This window comes from Macaca thibetana, chromosome 20 (genome assembly GCF_024542745.1).
Source record: "Macaca thibetana thibetana isolate TM-01 chromosome 20, ASM2454274v1, whole genome shotgun sequence".
Taxonomy (NCBI): Eukaryota; Metazoa; Chordata; class Mammalia; order Primates; family Cercopithecidae; genus Macaca; species Macaca thibetana.
Window position 1 is genome coordinate 52,628,936 of NC_065597.1, and position 15,137 is coordinate 52,644,072.

At 40.9% G+C, this 15,137-nt stretch overlaps 1 protein-coding gene across 7 annotated transcripts in view; it reads right to left on the reverse strand.

The window, feature by feature from the left end:
• Window positions 1-11,930, reverse strand: part of TNRC6A (trinucleotide repeat containing adaptor 6A) — a 100,880-nt gene extending 88,950 nt beyond the window's left edge. For 5 of the 7 annotated variants that reach the window (XM_050773814.1, XM_050773813.1, XM_050773812.1 and 2 more), the window contains exons 1-2: window positions 11,756-11,925; window positions 11,297-11,344 (exon numbers count right to left, since the gene is read on the reverse strand). In XM_050773814.1, coding sequence (XP_050629771.1) covers window positions 11,297-11,344; window positions 11,756-11,760 — 53 coding nt within the window. In that variant the 5' untranslated portion in view covers window positions 11,761-11,925. Of the gene's footprint in view, window positions 1-11,296; window positions 11,345-11,755 lie in introns of all 7 variants that reach the window. The other 2 variants (XM_050773811.1, XM_050773807.1) reach the window with 1 other exon arrangement.
• Window positions 11,931-15,137: the final 3,207 nt, after the last annotated feature.

Here is a 15,137-nt window from a genome sequence, read left to right on the forward strand (position 1 = left end):
CAGAGCAAATCAGGTACCATGTACCAAAAGAGAACCAAGGTATCAAAAGATAAATCTATAGACCAATAACCCTTATGAATAGAAACATAAAACTCCTCAACAAAAGACTAACAAACCAAATCTAGCAACATACAAACAGGACTACACAAAGTAGATTTATCCCAGGAATGCAAGGTTGGTTTAACATGAAAATCAACGAAATACACCATGTTAATAGAATAAACGACAAAGCTACATGATGATTTCAAGAGACACAGAAAAAGCATCTGACAAAATCCAGTATCGTTTTGTGAGACAAAAACACTCAAAATAGAAATAAAAGAAAACTTCCTGAACCTGATAAAGGCTCACAGCTCACAATATACATAATGATAAAGACTGCATACTTTTCCTCAAGATTAGGAACAAGACAAGGATGTCTGATTTTGCCACTTCCTATTCACTGACCTGGAGGTTCCAGTCAGAAAAAAGAGAGTGCATGTGTGAGTAAGCATGCACCAAAATTGGAAAAGATGTAAAACTATCTCTATTCACAGATGACAGGCTCTTGTACACAGAAAGTCCGAATGAATCCATATAAAGACTACTAGAACTAATGAACATGTTCAGCACAGCTGCAGGACACAGTATCGACACGCAAAAATCAATTGGCTGACACACACTATAATATGGACAAATCTTGAGGACACTATGCTAAGTGAAATAAGCCAGTCACAAAAGGACAAAAACTCTGTGACTCCACTAATGAGGTATCTAGAATAATCAAATGCATAGAGACAGAAGGTGGAATGGTGGCTGCCAAGAGCTGAAGGCAATAGGTAGTTATGATTTAATGGGTACAGAGTTTCCGTTTTACAAGATGAAGAGATGCAGAGATGGATGGTGGTGATGGCTGCACAACAATGTGAATGGACTTAATGCCACCAAACTACATCATTTAAAATGGATAAGATGGTAAATTTTACGTGTTTTACAATTTTTAAAAAACATTTAAAAAACTATTGTATTTCTATACAGTAGCAGTGGACAACCCAGAAAGTAAATCAAGAAAACAATTCCATCTACAATAGCATCAAAAAGTTTTAGGAATAAATTTCACAAAAGCACAATTAAACACTGAAAACTACCTAACATCTTTGAAAGCAATTAAAGACCTAAATAAATAGAAAAAGATTCCATGTTCGTGAACTGGAAGACTTAATATTATAAAATGCAATACCGTCCACACTGGCCTACATATTCAACACTGTTCCTATCAAAATCTCAGCTGCCTTTTTGCTGAAATTGACAAGCTTATCCAAAAATTCACACAGAAATGCAACCAGAATAGTCAATGCAATCTTTAAAAAAAATTTTTTTTAAATAATTAGTCTCTGGTTATCCAGTCAATGCAGTCTTGAAGGAAGGCTCATACTGATTCCAAGCTTATTACAAAGCTGAAGTAATCAAGACAGTGTGGAAGTGGCATAATGATGAACACATAGTATCAACAGAATAGAATTGAGAATCCAGAAATAATTTTTCATTTTATGATCAAGTGACCTGACTTTCAACAGCGTGCCAAGATGAAAGTCTTTCCAACAAATGAAGCTGGAATAACTGGATAGTTACGTAACAAGAATGAAGTTGGAGCCCTCATGCCATAGGCAAAACTTAACTCAAAATGAATTACAGAACTAAACGTAAGAACTAACACTATAAAATTATTAGAATACAAGTAAATCTTTGTGTCCTTGGATTTGTTGCCAACACCAGTAACAGAAAAAAAAAATGGTAAACTACATTTACAAAATAAAAAATTTCTGTGCTTCAAGGGACTCCATCAAGAAAGTGAAAAGCGACTGCGCGCAGTGGCTCATGCCGGGGATCCTAGCACTTTGGGAGGCAGAGGTGGGTGGATCATTTAAGCCCAGGAGTTCAAGGCCAGCCTGGCCAACATGGTGAAATCCTGTCTCTATTAAAAATACAAAAATTAGTCGGGTGTGGTGGTGGGTGCCTGTAATCCCAGCTACTCAGGAGGCTGAAGGAGGAGAAATGCTTGAACCTGGCAGGTGGAGTTTGTGGTGAGCTGAGATCATGCCACTGCACTCCAGCCTGGGCAACGGAGCGAGACTCTGTCTCAAAAAACAAACAAACAAACAAACAAACAAACAAAACATAATAAGTAAAAAGAAAAGCCACAAAATAGGAAAAAAATACCTGTAAATCATATATCTAATAAGGGACTTGTATCTAAGCCATATAAAGACCTTTTTCAATGACAAAAAATATCACCTAATTTAAAAATGGGAGAAGAATCTGAATGGCCATTTCTCAGATCAGATATACGAATGGCCAATAAGGACACGCAAAGATTCTAATCATAAGCCATTAGGAAAATGTAAATCAAAACCACAATGAGATACCACTTTATATCCATTAGGACGGCTAAAATCAGAAACAAGAACCCTAACAAATGCTGGCAATGGAAAGGATGTGGAGAAACCAGCGCCTCCATACATTGCTGATGAGAATGTAAAACTGTGCAGCTGCTTTGCAAACAGTCTGGCAGTTCCTCAAAAAGTTAAATAGAGGCTGAGCAACACAGTGAAACCCAGTCTCTACAAAATATACAAAAAATGAGCCAGGCGCGGTGGCATGCGCCTGCAGTCCCAGCTACCTGGGAGGCAGAGGTGGGAGGATGGCTTGAGCCTGGGAGGTGGGAGGTTGCAGTGAGCTGAGATTGCGCCACTGAACTTCAGCCTGGGCAACAGAGGGAGTCCGTCTCAAAAAACAAAATGAAACAAAACAACACAAAAAGTTAAACAGAGTTACCATATGACCCAGCAATTCCACCCCTAGGTACATAACCAATAGAATTGAAAATATATGTACACACAAACATTTGTACATGAATGTTCACAGCAATATTATTCATAAAAGCCCCAAAGTAAAAAACAGCCCAAAAGCCCATTAACTGACAAATGGACTAACAAAATGGGCAATAGCCATACAACGAAATTTATTTGCCCATAAAAAGGAATAAAGGATATATGCGACGTGATGGACGAATCTTGAAAACATTACACTAAATAAGACAAGTCAGGTACAAAAGAATCATATAGTATGATTCCACTTAAACGAAAATAGGCAAATCCATAGTTACAATAGAATGTAGATTAGCGGTTGCCAGAGGCTGGGGGGAAGGGACAAATGGAGAGTGGCTGCTATTATGGGGTTTTTGGGTGAAGGGGTGAAAATTACAGAATTAGATGGTGGTGTTGACTGCACAACTCTGTGAATAAACTAAAAACCATTAAATCATACACTTTGTGGACTTTAAAGGGGTGAATTTTATCGTATGGGAATTTTATCTGAATAAAGCTGTTATTTAAAAGTTGAGAGAAAAATTGAAGGGTACATTTAGAGAAGGAAGAATTGGGGACAGGGTAAAAGGTGGAAGGGATAGTGCAAAATTGATAAGCTGAGAGTCACTGGGTAAGAGCTACCAAAGGTTTCTAAGAAATAGTGACAGACAGGCCTCATAAACATGGCTTGAGGACGATTAACCTGCAGCAGTGTAAAGAATGCACATTTTAAGACTCTATCTTTAAAAGGTAAGATTTTCACTATATGCCTCACATTGCAAAGGGATTCACAAGTGGAATAACATACAAAACATATTTCTCTTACATCATTTATATAGTCAATGATCAAGGAATAAATGATATTTAGAAGGACATTTAAAATCAGCACATACTTAACTAGCATTTTCTCTTGTCTGTGCACACATGTGTTTTAGGGAAACTTCAAAAGAATGGGAGAAAGAAAGGACCAAAGTCAACAAAACACAGACGTCATAACTCTAAAAATATTCAATATTATTGCAGTAAACACCTCAATAAATGCTCCCTGACTGAAAACCACTAATAAGAACAACAAAACAACTGAGTTGGTTTAATCTTGTTTGTTATTATACAAAATCCAATCAGTCACTGTTTGCAGAAAATATCTTGTAAGGTTCAAAGTATAAAATTCCTCAACCAGGTTTCAATCTGTTTTGAACATTCCATTTAAAATGGGAAGTCAGCTGAGTCATCATCACATAATATACTACTGCTAAAAATTCAAAATGCTTTTCCCTAGTTACAAGAGTGGAAATGCTAGGATTCCTGCTTCATAGCCAACTCAAACACACAGAGTATGCAAATCATTTTTAAAATAAGACATCTTAAATAGGAAATTTAAACTATATTTATTTTCATGGGTGGTTTTTTTGTAAGATGGAAAGAAGCTATGCCTTAGTCGAATATTACTTCCTTTTGAATCTCAAACATCCTCCTCTTATTGATACTATTCAGCTCCTCTGACAACCTCCTCATAACAAAGCAGTTTCTCAATCTTTGAGGAGTAATGACCCTTTGAGATCCAATGAGCACTAAGGACTGTATCTGCTTTTGTTTTTTTTTTTTTTTTATTTTTATTTTAGCATACATTCAATTTTGCGAAATACTTCATTATACCTGTGGTCCCTCTGTGGAATCGGGATGAGAACCCTTGGTCTGGTGGCACCGTGCCCCTCTAATTTCAATGAGGCATTCTTTCAAGAAGGTGTATTACAAGCCCAGCCCCAATGTTTCATTTTCCTACCAGGGTTATCAGTTCATCACTGGTCAAAGCTGAAAACAAGCAACTTCTATGTCCCACAGTAAGGGAGCCACCTTCAGCATAAATCTTCATAAAAGCAGTAATCATTATGGTCGATCGATTTAAATACAAAGGCTTGTAATTACTGTATCCTCAAATATTTAAAATTACACCTCAGTTTAAACCAACTGTTCGGCATTTCCTAAAATGAAAGAAACACCAAGTCAGTGTAGAAGTGAGAGTACTGGATAACCTTTCGGTTAATTTACTTCAAAATGCTGTGGTGAGGGAATACTGAATCATCACCTATGGGATACTCCTGCCAAAAAGGGTCAACCTGAACCTTATCATACAGACAAGACCCAAAAAATGCAAATTTCAGTCTGCAAAAACTACTAGACTGGACTATTTCAAAATGGCATTGTCATGAGAGAAGCAGAAAAGGGCAGGAAAATGCTCCTAATGTAAGAGAAACTTCAGACACAACTAAATGCAACCCAGGATGCAGGAACTGAGTGAAAGAACAAATACAACTTAAAAAAAAAAAATTGAGAAAATTGGGAAACTCTGAATAGGGACCAGACAGTATTGTAAAGTTAAACTTCCTGTGGGTGATCACTTGATTGCTGTTAGGATACCCTTATTCTGTGAGATACCTACTGCCATATTTTGGTGTGCAATGTCATGATAGAACAAATGTAGCAAAATACTAATAATCGTTAAAACTAGGTAAAGAGACAAAAGTATTTGTTGCAACATTTTTGCAATTCTGCTTAAGGTTAGAATGATTATTTATTTATTTATTTGAGACAGAGTTTTGCTTTTGTGCCCAGGTTAGGCTGGAGTGCAATGGCGCAATTTTGGCTCACTGCAACCCCCGCCTCCCAGGTTCAAGCGATTCTCCTCCCTCGCCCTCCCAAGTAGCTGGGATTACAGGCATGTGCCACCATGCCAGGCTAATTTTTGTATTTTTAGTAAAGATGGGGTTTCACTATGTTGGTCAGGCTGGTGTCGAACTAACTCCTGACCTCCAGTGATCCGCTCACCTCGGCCTCCCAAAGTGCTGGGATTACAGGCATGAGTCACCGTGCCCCGCCGATTTTTTAAAATTTTTAAATGAGATAGGGATTTCTGTTTTTTCAGTGAAAGACTTAATCATGCATTAGTCTGAACAGAATACATACAATGCATACTATTTTAGTCTTTCCAATCACAGGCAGTATTTTTGCAGTTATCACTAAAATTGTAAAGATGTTTTGCAATTTATACTTTCAGACATTTCAGATGCCAGAAATCAAGAGAGCTTACAGAATGGCATTCTTTTTATGTTTATATTCAAATTTTCCACAGAGGGTTATTATACATTTTTAAATTAAGCTTACAGTTTGAGATTAATTTATTCTATCAAGTGATTTACCACCTATTTGCCAAATTAAGCTAGGAAAAAACCATATTAGGTTTGTGCATTAAAAATGGGCAAAAACCACAATTAACTTTTGCACTAACCGATAGCAATATGCATGTGCTGGCCTGCAAACCATATCACAGCAAAGCAAAAGAAAAGCTTAATCAAATCAGATTTTTTTTTTTTTTTTTCAGACAAAGGTTGATGAATTGCATGAGTGGGATCCACCTTAGCTACAGAGACCTAATGCCTTGGGGTTTTACTCCTGCTGTCCTAGTCATTTCTTTTCTTTCTTTCGAAACGGAGTTTCACTCTGTTGCAGAGGCTGGAGTGCAATGGCACAATCTCGGCTCACTGCAGCCTCCACCACTCAGGTTCAGATTCTCCTGTCTTAGCCTCCCAAGTAGCTGGGATTACAGGTGCATGCCACCACGCCTGGCTAATTTTTGTATTTTTAGTAGAGATGGGGTCTCACCATGTTGGCCAAGCTGGTCTTGAATTCCTGACCTCAAATGATCCACCTGCCTCGGCTCCCAAAGTGCTGGGACCGCACATGGCCTGTCCTAGTCATTTCTAATATAGCATTTGTCCCAGGCAAAAGCATCTCAGACAAGTGTCCCAGTTTAGATGCAACATTATATGGTATATAGCACCTTTAACAACTTTTGTTGTATGGTGACATACAGTTGGTTTATGGGGGGGACAAATCAGTATAACATGAAGTTAACTTCTACTTTAAACACATTTAGTACATGATAGTAAAGTCATCGCAATGAACATAACATATTGAGATAATGGCTGTCACTCTTTTAGGAAAAAAAAGGACAAAACAAAATTATATTTTATCTATTGTGCAATATAAAATAAAATACTGCACAATGGGAATAATGCTAGAATTAGAGTCAAAAGGCCTGTTTAAATCCCAGCTCTGTCACTTGATAGAGAGTATAAACTTATGTTAAGTTACTGAATCTGTTTCAACCATAGCTTTCTCACTTGAGAAATGAAGAAGTGAGAATGCTGGCTGATCTCCATCTAAAGTCACAGTCCAGCTCTAAATATTCAATGATTCTATGATCCTGGCCTCCAAAATATTTTTTCAGACTAGACCAGTTGAGTTCTACTGGTCTAGACCAGTACTGACAGATTTTTTTTTTAATTTGCAAAATGCAACTTAGCATCTTCTCTCCCCGAACTCCTATTTCTGCTCTGACTTCTATTCTGTTCAGAGGTTGGGTCAAACTCTCATTCACCCAAGATGAAGGTCCCTATGTATTTTTAACTCCTCTGACACCTAATCAGCTGTCAAATCCCAGATTCTTAACTTCCTCAGTATCTTATACGCTCATCTTTTTCTCCTTTCTCTCTTTTTTTTTTCTTTATTTTTAGACAGAGTTTCACTCTGTTGGCCAGGCTGGAATGCAGTGGCACAAACTCAGCTCACTGCAGCCTCAAACTCCTGGGCTCAAGCAACTTCCCACCTCAGCCTCCCAAGTAGCTGGGACTACAGGTGCACACCACCACACCCAGTTAATTTTTAAAAATTTTTTTGTAGAGGCAGGGTCTATCATGTTGCACAGGCTGGTCTCAAACTCCTGGGCTCAATCCTCCTGCCTTGGCCTCCCGAAGTGCTGGGATTACAGGTGTCAGCCACTGGGTCCAGCCTCACTCACCTCTCTTTGCCACCACTTCAATTCAGGCCTCCATTGCCTCTTGCCTAGATCACTAGTTTTCTCCCATAAATACACCTGGTTAGTAATTCCAGACGAGAAGATTATTCTATCACATCAGTACCCAACAAAAAGCATGCAATAGCTCCCATACCTAAAAATTTATGCACAAGTTCCTCAACCTGACATTCAAGAACCTCTACATCTGGCCTCAACCAGTTTGCTACAAATACCTTATATAACCTGAACTACACACTGCAATATCAAAATCTCCTATACTTTCTGGATTTTTGTGTCCTTACTTCTTCTGTTGTTCTTACAGTGCCCTTTTCTCTGCCTTTCAAAATTGATTCTTCAAAGTTCAGTTATAATGGTATCGCCCTCAGGTAGACATTATGGTTCCCATGATACTAACAGAATGTGACAATTTTAATGGCCAACTGTGAATTTTAAAATACAGTTTATCTATGATAGTAAACTACATTTATTACTTGTGCCAATGTTTAACTGGCACTTGCTACCAGCAGGCACACGGTCTTGAGGATTTGCAGCTTAGTAGAGTAAAAGGAGAATGGCAACACATCTTTGACATTCAGAAACCAGAGCTTCCAAACTGAGGATCTACATGATAGGGTCTGGGCTTCCATGTTAATAAAATTTTTTTTTTTCTTTTTTCAGACAGTTTCACTCTGTCGAGCAGGCTGGAGTACAGTGGCACGATCTAGGCTCTCTGCCTCCCGGGTTCAAGTGATTCTCCTGCCTCTGCCTCCCGAGTAGATGGGATTACAGGCGCACGCCACCATGCCCAACTAATTTTTGTATTTTTAGTAGAAATGGGGTTTCACTATGTTGGCCAGGCTGGTCTCGAACTCCTGACCTCAAGCAATCCACCTGCCTCAGCCTCCCAAAGTGCTGGGATTATAGGTGTAAGCCACAGCATTTGGCCAAAAGATGTTTAAATTAACTCAACATCTAAAAGTCGGGGGCTTTCACATTACAATTCCTAATGAAGATCTAGAGCAGTGGTTCTCAGCCAGGGTCGATTTTTGCGCCACACCCAGGGACATCTAGCAATATCTGAAAGCATTTTTGATTGTCACAATTGGGCAGGGTGTGCTACTGCGGATGCTGAACACCCTGTGATGCACAGAACAACCTTCACAATAGTAAATTATCTGGTCCAAAATGTCAAGTGCTCAGATTAAGAAACGGATCTAGAAGTACTGCATGCATCTGTGGGTTCTGCCTACCAAAAGAAATTTTCCAATTTTTCAAGTTCGAAGCCTAAAAAGTTACTCCAATTACCAGTGATATGGTCTCCTCCAAGTTACTTAACCACCTTATACCTCAAATTCTACATCTGTAAAATGGAGATACTACTACTACCTACCTCACAGGGTTTTTCAAGGATCAGATGAGTCCATGTAAAATCTTAGGAAAACTGTGCCAGGCACATAGTAAGCAATCAATAAATTTAACTACTTACTTCCCTGGCTTAGTGCCCAGTCCCGCATTTGAAATATCGAAAATGCTCAAAAAATGGTTACTCAATGAATACAATGCCTTGATTTCCTGGGGAGAGCACTAATGGGTAAAGACAGATACATACTTTTTTGTGAAAAAGCAAACACAGCTAAAGATGGAGTTGAAGGAAGCATCTGCCCACTTAATCACTTCTCTCCTTCCTCAGAACACTTTTAACCTGCACGAAATGCTCCCCCTCATTGGATCCTTAGTACACATTGCCTTACAATCTCTTTGATATTTGTTTTTCCTTTAATGCCTTCTGACCAACTGAATATCCTCAAGCACATGAATGGGCTGGTATCTTTTGATTCCTACGTCATCTACCTAGTATTACTGTTATTTATGCACTTACGATAGTCTTTCTATTAGACTGTACATGCCCTCTGTGGACATGGACAGCACTTTACTCCTTTTTATGTAACCCAAAGGGCCTAACAGACCTCAGCAACTGGCTGGCCCAAGCCGCTCGTTTTATAGACTGGACAGAGAGAGGCTAAGTGACTTGCCAAGAGTCAAGGTCATATTGCAAGTAGCAGAGCTGGAATTCAAACTCTGATAAATAGCCAACCTAGAGACTCGAGTTCTACCTAATATTAAAATTATACCTGTGGTACAGACAATTTTTAATCAAGTACTAGAGCACCTTCATAGGAATTAAACTGATATAGTTACCTGACAAAACAAAAATGGAAGGAGAAATAGACCTCTAAGCTCTGTTCTGCTGATACTACACTTTAATGGCTCAACCTGTTTTCTTTAATGTTTCCGTATCTTAATATTTCTTTACTAGATTTTGACAATAAAATTTATGTAAATATACCACAAATAGTCAGTGATGTCAGACTTAATTTCCTTTAAATGATCCCATAATTATTTTGAGTAACAGAGAATCCCTTACTGGGTAAACCAATGATGCCTATCCTTCACCATCTGAATATATTCTTTAACGATCACCTGAACAGATTAGTATCTTATGAAACTCAATAGGCCAGCAATTTGGAACAATTCTACACAGTGCAAAATATTCAGACGATTTGAAATGTGAGTGTTAAAAACCCCAACGTAAACCTAAAACCTGCAATAATCAAGAGCAAACCACATTAAAACCTGAGATAACAGAAATTTTATTTTATTCTCCACAAGTGAAAAAAAAATAAGAAAAAAAAAAAGCTATTCACGGATTTGGTTAACCGGCTGTTTCCCGAGTGTCCCAATATGATGCAAAAGAAAAAGGTGAATAAGAAAGGAAAAGACGGCAGGAAAGAAAATGAATGTGAAAAGGAGTTAAATACAGTACAATTCCTTGATGCTTAAGCAATTACAGCTCAATGAAGCTAAATATTTCCATTCCATAAAGACCTCGTTTTAAAAAAAAAAACAAAAATCCTCCCTTAGCGGTGATGCAAAAGCAGCAGGGCCCAAGAGGGCCCAACAGGAACGATAACCTCTTCTGGAGAAAAGATTTTTAATTATTTTACCAGCTGATAAAAAGAGCACACACCGAACACTGACAGAAATGGAGTTTCAAAGGAAAACAAAACGCAGCTTATGCTTGGTAAAGTTCAAGGGCAAAACTGTTTCCAATGCAACAGAATCCGCCTGACTACAATGTGTTGGGGGGGGTGGGGGGAAGAAAATGCGAACACATAGTATCTTTTTATAAAGGCAACAATTTGAACTACAAAGTAATAACGGGGAAGCCAAAACAGTTTGACAGCCCGCCATAAGGGCCGCCTCAATCATGAGTCACACAATGCCTGCAACCATTTACAATAGTAATTAATGCACAAGTCCCCTAATTAAATTCTAAAAGGGTAAGAATGCTTTAACTAAGTTTACAAGAATTGCTTTGCGCTTTTTTTTTTTTTTTAAAAAGAAAGAAACACGCGTAATTACGCATCTCCCCGCAATCCCCTCCAGTATTCCCTCCAGGCCGCTTCTCCCGAATGTCTGCTCTCTGGGTGCGGAAGAAAATGACACGGGGGAACTTCTCAACCCAGAAAGGGCGAATCGGAGTAGAAATACACGATTATCATGGGGCGGGAGATGGAAAGCTCGCCCATCTTACCTGCTAAGATTTCTTTCTACGTCTTTGGTAGCTTTAGCTTCCAATTCTCTGAAACAAAAAACAAAAACAAAAACAAAACAAAAACACACACACAAAAACGAGATGCGCGTGAAAACGGAGCTGCTGCGGCAGAGGCTCGCGCCGGGGCCGGATGGGGGAGGGGAGGGGACGGGGGGGAGGGGGACTCACAAAGCTGCGGGGCTGCAGCCCGGACTGCGGTCCGGCGGCGCGGGCGAGGCGCAAAACCCGGCCCGACCCCTGCGGCGCGGCGCGGCGCAGTGAGGCTCCCCCGGGCCGCCCGCCCGGCCTCCGCAGCAACGTAGCCTGCGCCCTCCCGCCGAGGCCCTAAGTCTCGGGGACGCCCGGCGCCGCCGCCTCCGCCGCCACCGCCGCGGTTGCGGGCCCTGCGGCAGCGCCCGCGGCTCCTCCCGCCCGGAGGGAGGCCCTCGTTCCGCTCACCTCATGTGTGTAAAGTGCACGAGCAAGTGGGGCGCGGCGAAGGAGGCTCGCGAGCCTCAAGCCCTCCGCAGCGCCGCGGGGAGAGGCCCGAGCCGCTGCACCAGCGCCATTTTCTACACCGACCCGCTGCCGCCGCCGCCGACACCGCCGCCGCCGCAGGCCCCAGACCGGAAGTGAATGCCCCACTCGGCAACCCCTTCCGGGGGCGCCGCGGCCACTGGCCCCCCAAGATGGAGGCCCTAGCAACTGGACCCGCAGACGGGGCAGGTCCTTGGCAACCGCTCTGGCGTGGCACGCTGCACCCAGCCGGACCTCCCTGGGGGTCACAGCCTCCGAGGCGCCCCGCGGAGTGGCTGGGGGCCCTGCGGAGCCCCGAGCCCAACCTTTTTCGGTGCTGCCGGCTCCGGTCTGACCGAGAAGGAGGGGAGTCCCTCCCCTCCTCCTTCTTTGCTGCGACACAAGTTTCCTACCCGCCGCCCGGCCCCTCCCCCACTGACACACGCCAAAAAAAAAAAAAAAACAATTGCCTAAAACGCAAATCCTGCCCCAACCTCAGCCTGATGAGCCCGCGCTGCTTTTGAATTCAGCCACTTATAATTATTTTTGACCTTGGGTCAGTTATTTAACCTCTCTGCTTCTCTTTTCCTCCTCAGGTAAAGAATGCATACCTGAGGCGGGTTGTGAGGCTTAAAAGCGATTTTTATCCACCGACCTTTGACTCAGCAGTTCCGCCTGCACGGATTTTCTGCTCAGGAAATAATTCTGGGTATCTGCAAATATTTCACCATCGAGATACTAAGCTGTGGTATTGATGATGGTGAAAAATTGTAAACAGCCAAAATGTCCAGCGCTACTAGATGGCTTCGAAGACAGCTACTGGCATGTAATAAGACACTGTAAAAATGATGTGGAGGAATAATCCCGGCATGAGGGAAATGGTTGCAATAGAATAAGTGAAAAAGCAGGTTCCAAAGTAGCTCACACAGTAAGAAACACCTTAGTGCAGACACAATAAGATACATACATGTAGATACACTACGATATGTATATATGTAGACACAGATGCATATGTGTACATTAAAAGTATACATGTATACCTACATGTAGATAAAATAAGACATACATATCTGCAGGTAGATACAATATGTAATACATGTAGATACCGTAAGATACATATTTTCACTTGCACGTGTTCTTTCCAACCTTTCATCATGCTTTTTCTTCTAATTTAAAGATAATTCCTCCTCTATGCTTAAAATCTATAACCTTTATACTTTCTCAGAAACCCCACTCTGGATCATCCCATTCTCCTTTTTCTAACCTAAGTCCTTCAACTGGCTTTATTTTTTTATTTTTATTTTATTATTATTATTATTTTTTTTTAAGACAGAGTCTCGCTCTGTCTCTCAGGCTGGAGTGCAGTGGCGCGATCTCCGCTCACCGCAACCTCCGCCTCCCGGGTTCAAGCAATTCTTCTGCCTCAGCCTCCTGAGTAGCTGGGATTACAGACGCGCACCACTGCACCGGGCTAATTTTTGTATTTTTAGTGATGACGGGGTTTTGCCATGTTGGCCAGGCTGGTCTTGAACTCCTGACCTCGGGTGATCGCCCAGCCTCAACTGGCTTTACAACATGCTTGAATCTCTCCCATTAAAACAAACAAAACTTCCTTAGACATACTGGGTTCCTATCCTCTCGGAGAGGATAAGCTAGTGAGTGAATGCACAGTCATGAAACATATGCACCAAAATGTTAACTGATGATGACTTTTTTCCTTTTCTTCTTTTACTGTATCTGTTTTGTTGTGTTTTGCAATGAGCATATAAAAAACACTTTTTTTAAAAAAAAATCAGGTTTACAAAATGTAAAACGTAGTGGGCACTGAATAAATGCTAGTGACTTTCCTTTTCCCGCTATCATCCTGAGGTTCACTTACCTATACTCATATTTGTTTTTCTTTCGTAATCCTTTCCACTTAAAATGTTTAAAAAGTTACTACGGTATTTCATTAGGAGTTTAAAAATATGAACATATACTTATGGCACAATATGCTTTCGTACCAGGTTTAGGAATAATTTTTCACAACAGCATAAGGCAATGAAAACAGTCATGTTTATCAACATTTGCACAGCTGTTGAGATTGGCTGATTTTTTTATTAGACTTTTTTAGGTTTTAATAACTCAGTGATTCTTAATTGGGACAATGTTGCCCCCATCCCTACCCCTGGGGACATTTAGCAATGAACTTTTTGGTTGTCACACTGGCTGCTACCGATTGGTATCTAATAGCTACAGACCAGGGATTCTGTTAAATATTCTACGATGCGTAGGACAGTCCCCTACAACACTGGAGTATCTGAACCAAAATGCCAATAGCACCAAGGTTGAGAAAGCCTGGAACTAATTCCCAGCTCCAGAGAAGCTAATAAGATGTGATTTCTTGGCCTGGTGCAGTGGCTCACGCGCTTTGGGAGGCCGAAGTGGGCGGATCATCTGAGACCAGCCTGGCCGACATGATGAAACCTGGCCTCTACTAAAAATAAAAACTTAGCCAGGCATACTGACGCATGCCTGTAATCCCAGCTAATCAGGAGGCTGAGGCAGGAGAATCGCTTGAACCCAGGAGGCAGAGGTTGCAGTGAGCTGAGATCACGCCATTGCACTCCAGCCTGGGCAACAAGAGTGAAACTCTGTCTTAGGGGGAAAAAAAAATGATGTGATTTCCAGAAGGTTTGTCGACAGTGATTGGACGTCCCATCTGAGCCTTCCTGGGCTGCGGTGTAGAGTGTTCTATATGAGGTCATGCTAGTCACTTTTAAATTATCTCTTACTTAAACTTGGTGCATACATCAAAAAAAAATGACAATATGAGATCAACACTGATTCCTTATGTGGGACCCATTAAGGGATCTTTTCCTGTTACTATCTTTTCTTTTTACTAAATAATCATTCTCTCTACTGAGTATTTCCCATCACCATACAAACTCATTAAAAAGTAAAAAGCCCAAACCTCCCTTGATGCATCATTCCTCTCCAGCTCCGTTTTTCTGCTCTTGTTCCCAACAATGCTTTCTTGGGAAAGTGTTCAGCACAAGCACCTTCACTGGCTCTCCTCCGTCTCCCAGCAATCTTTAACCTGATATCCCCATCCCTCCTCCAAAACTGCTCTTATGAAGGTCGCAAGTGACTTTGAGGGTACCAGACTCAATGGAAATATGTCTGTCTTCATCTTGATTTACTTCTTAGCTACATTTGCCACAACCTAACCCTCCCTCCTTCTTAAGAGAATCTCTTTGGTAGGCCATCTTAACATTATATTCTTCTGGAGTTCTTTTTACCTTTCTAGCCTTTTCTTTTCTTTTTTTGGTATGTTTTGCTAGCA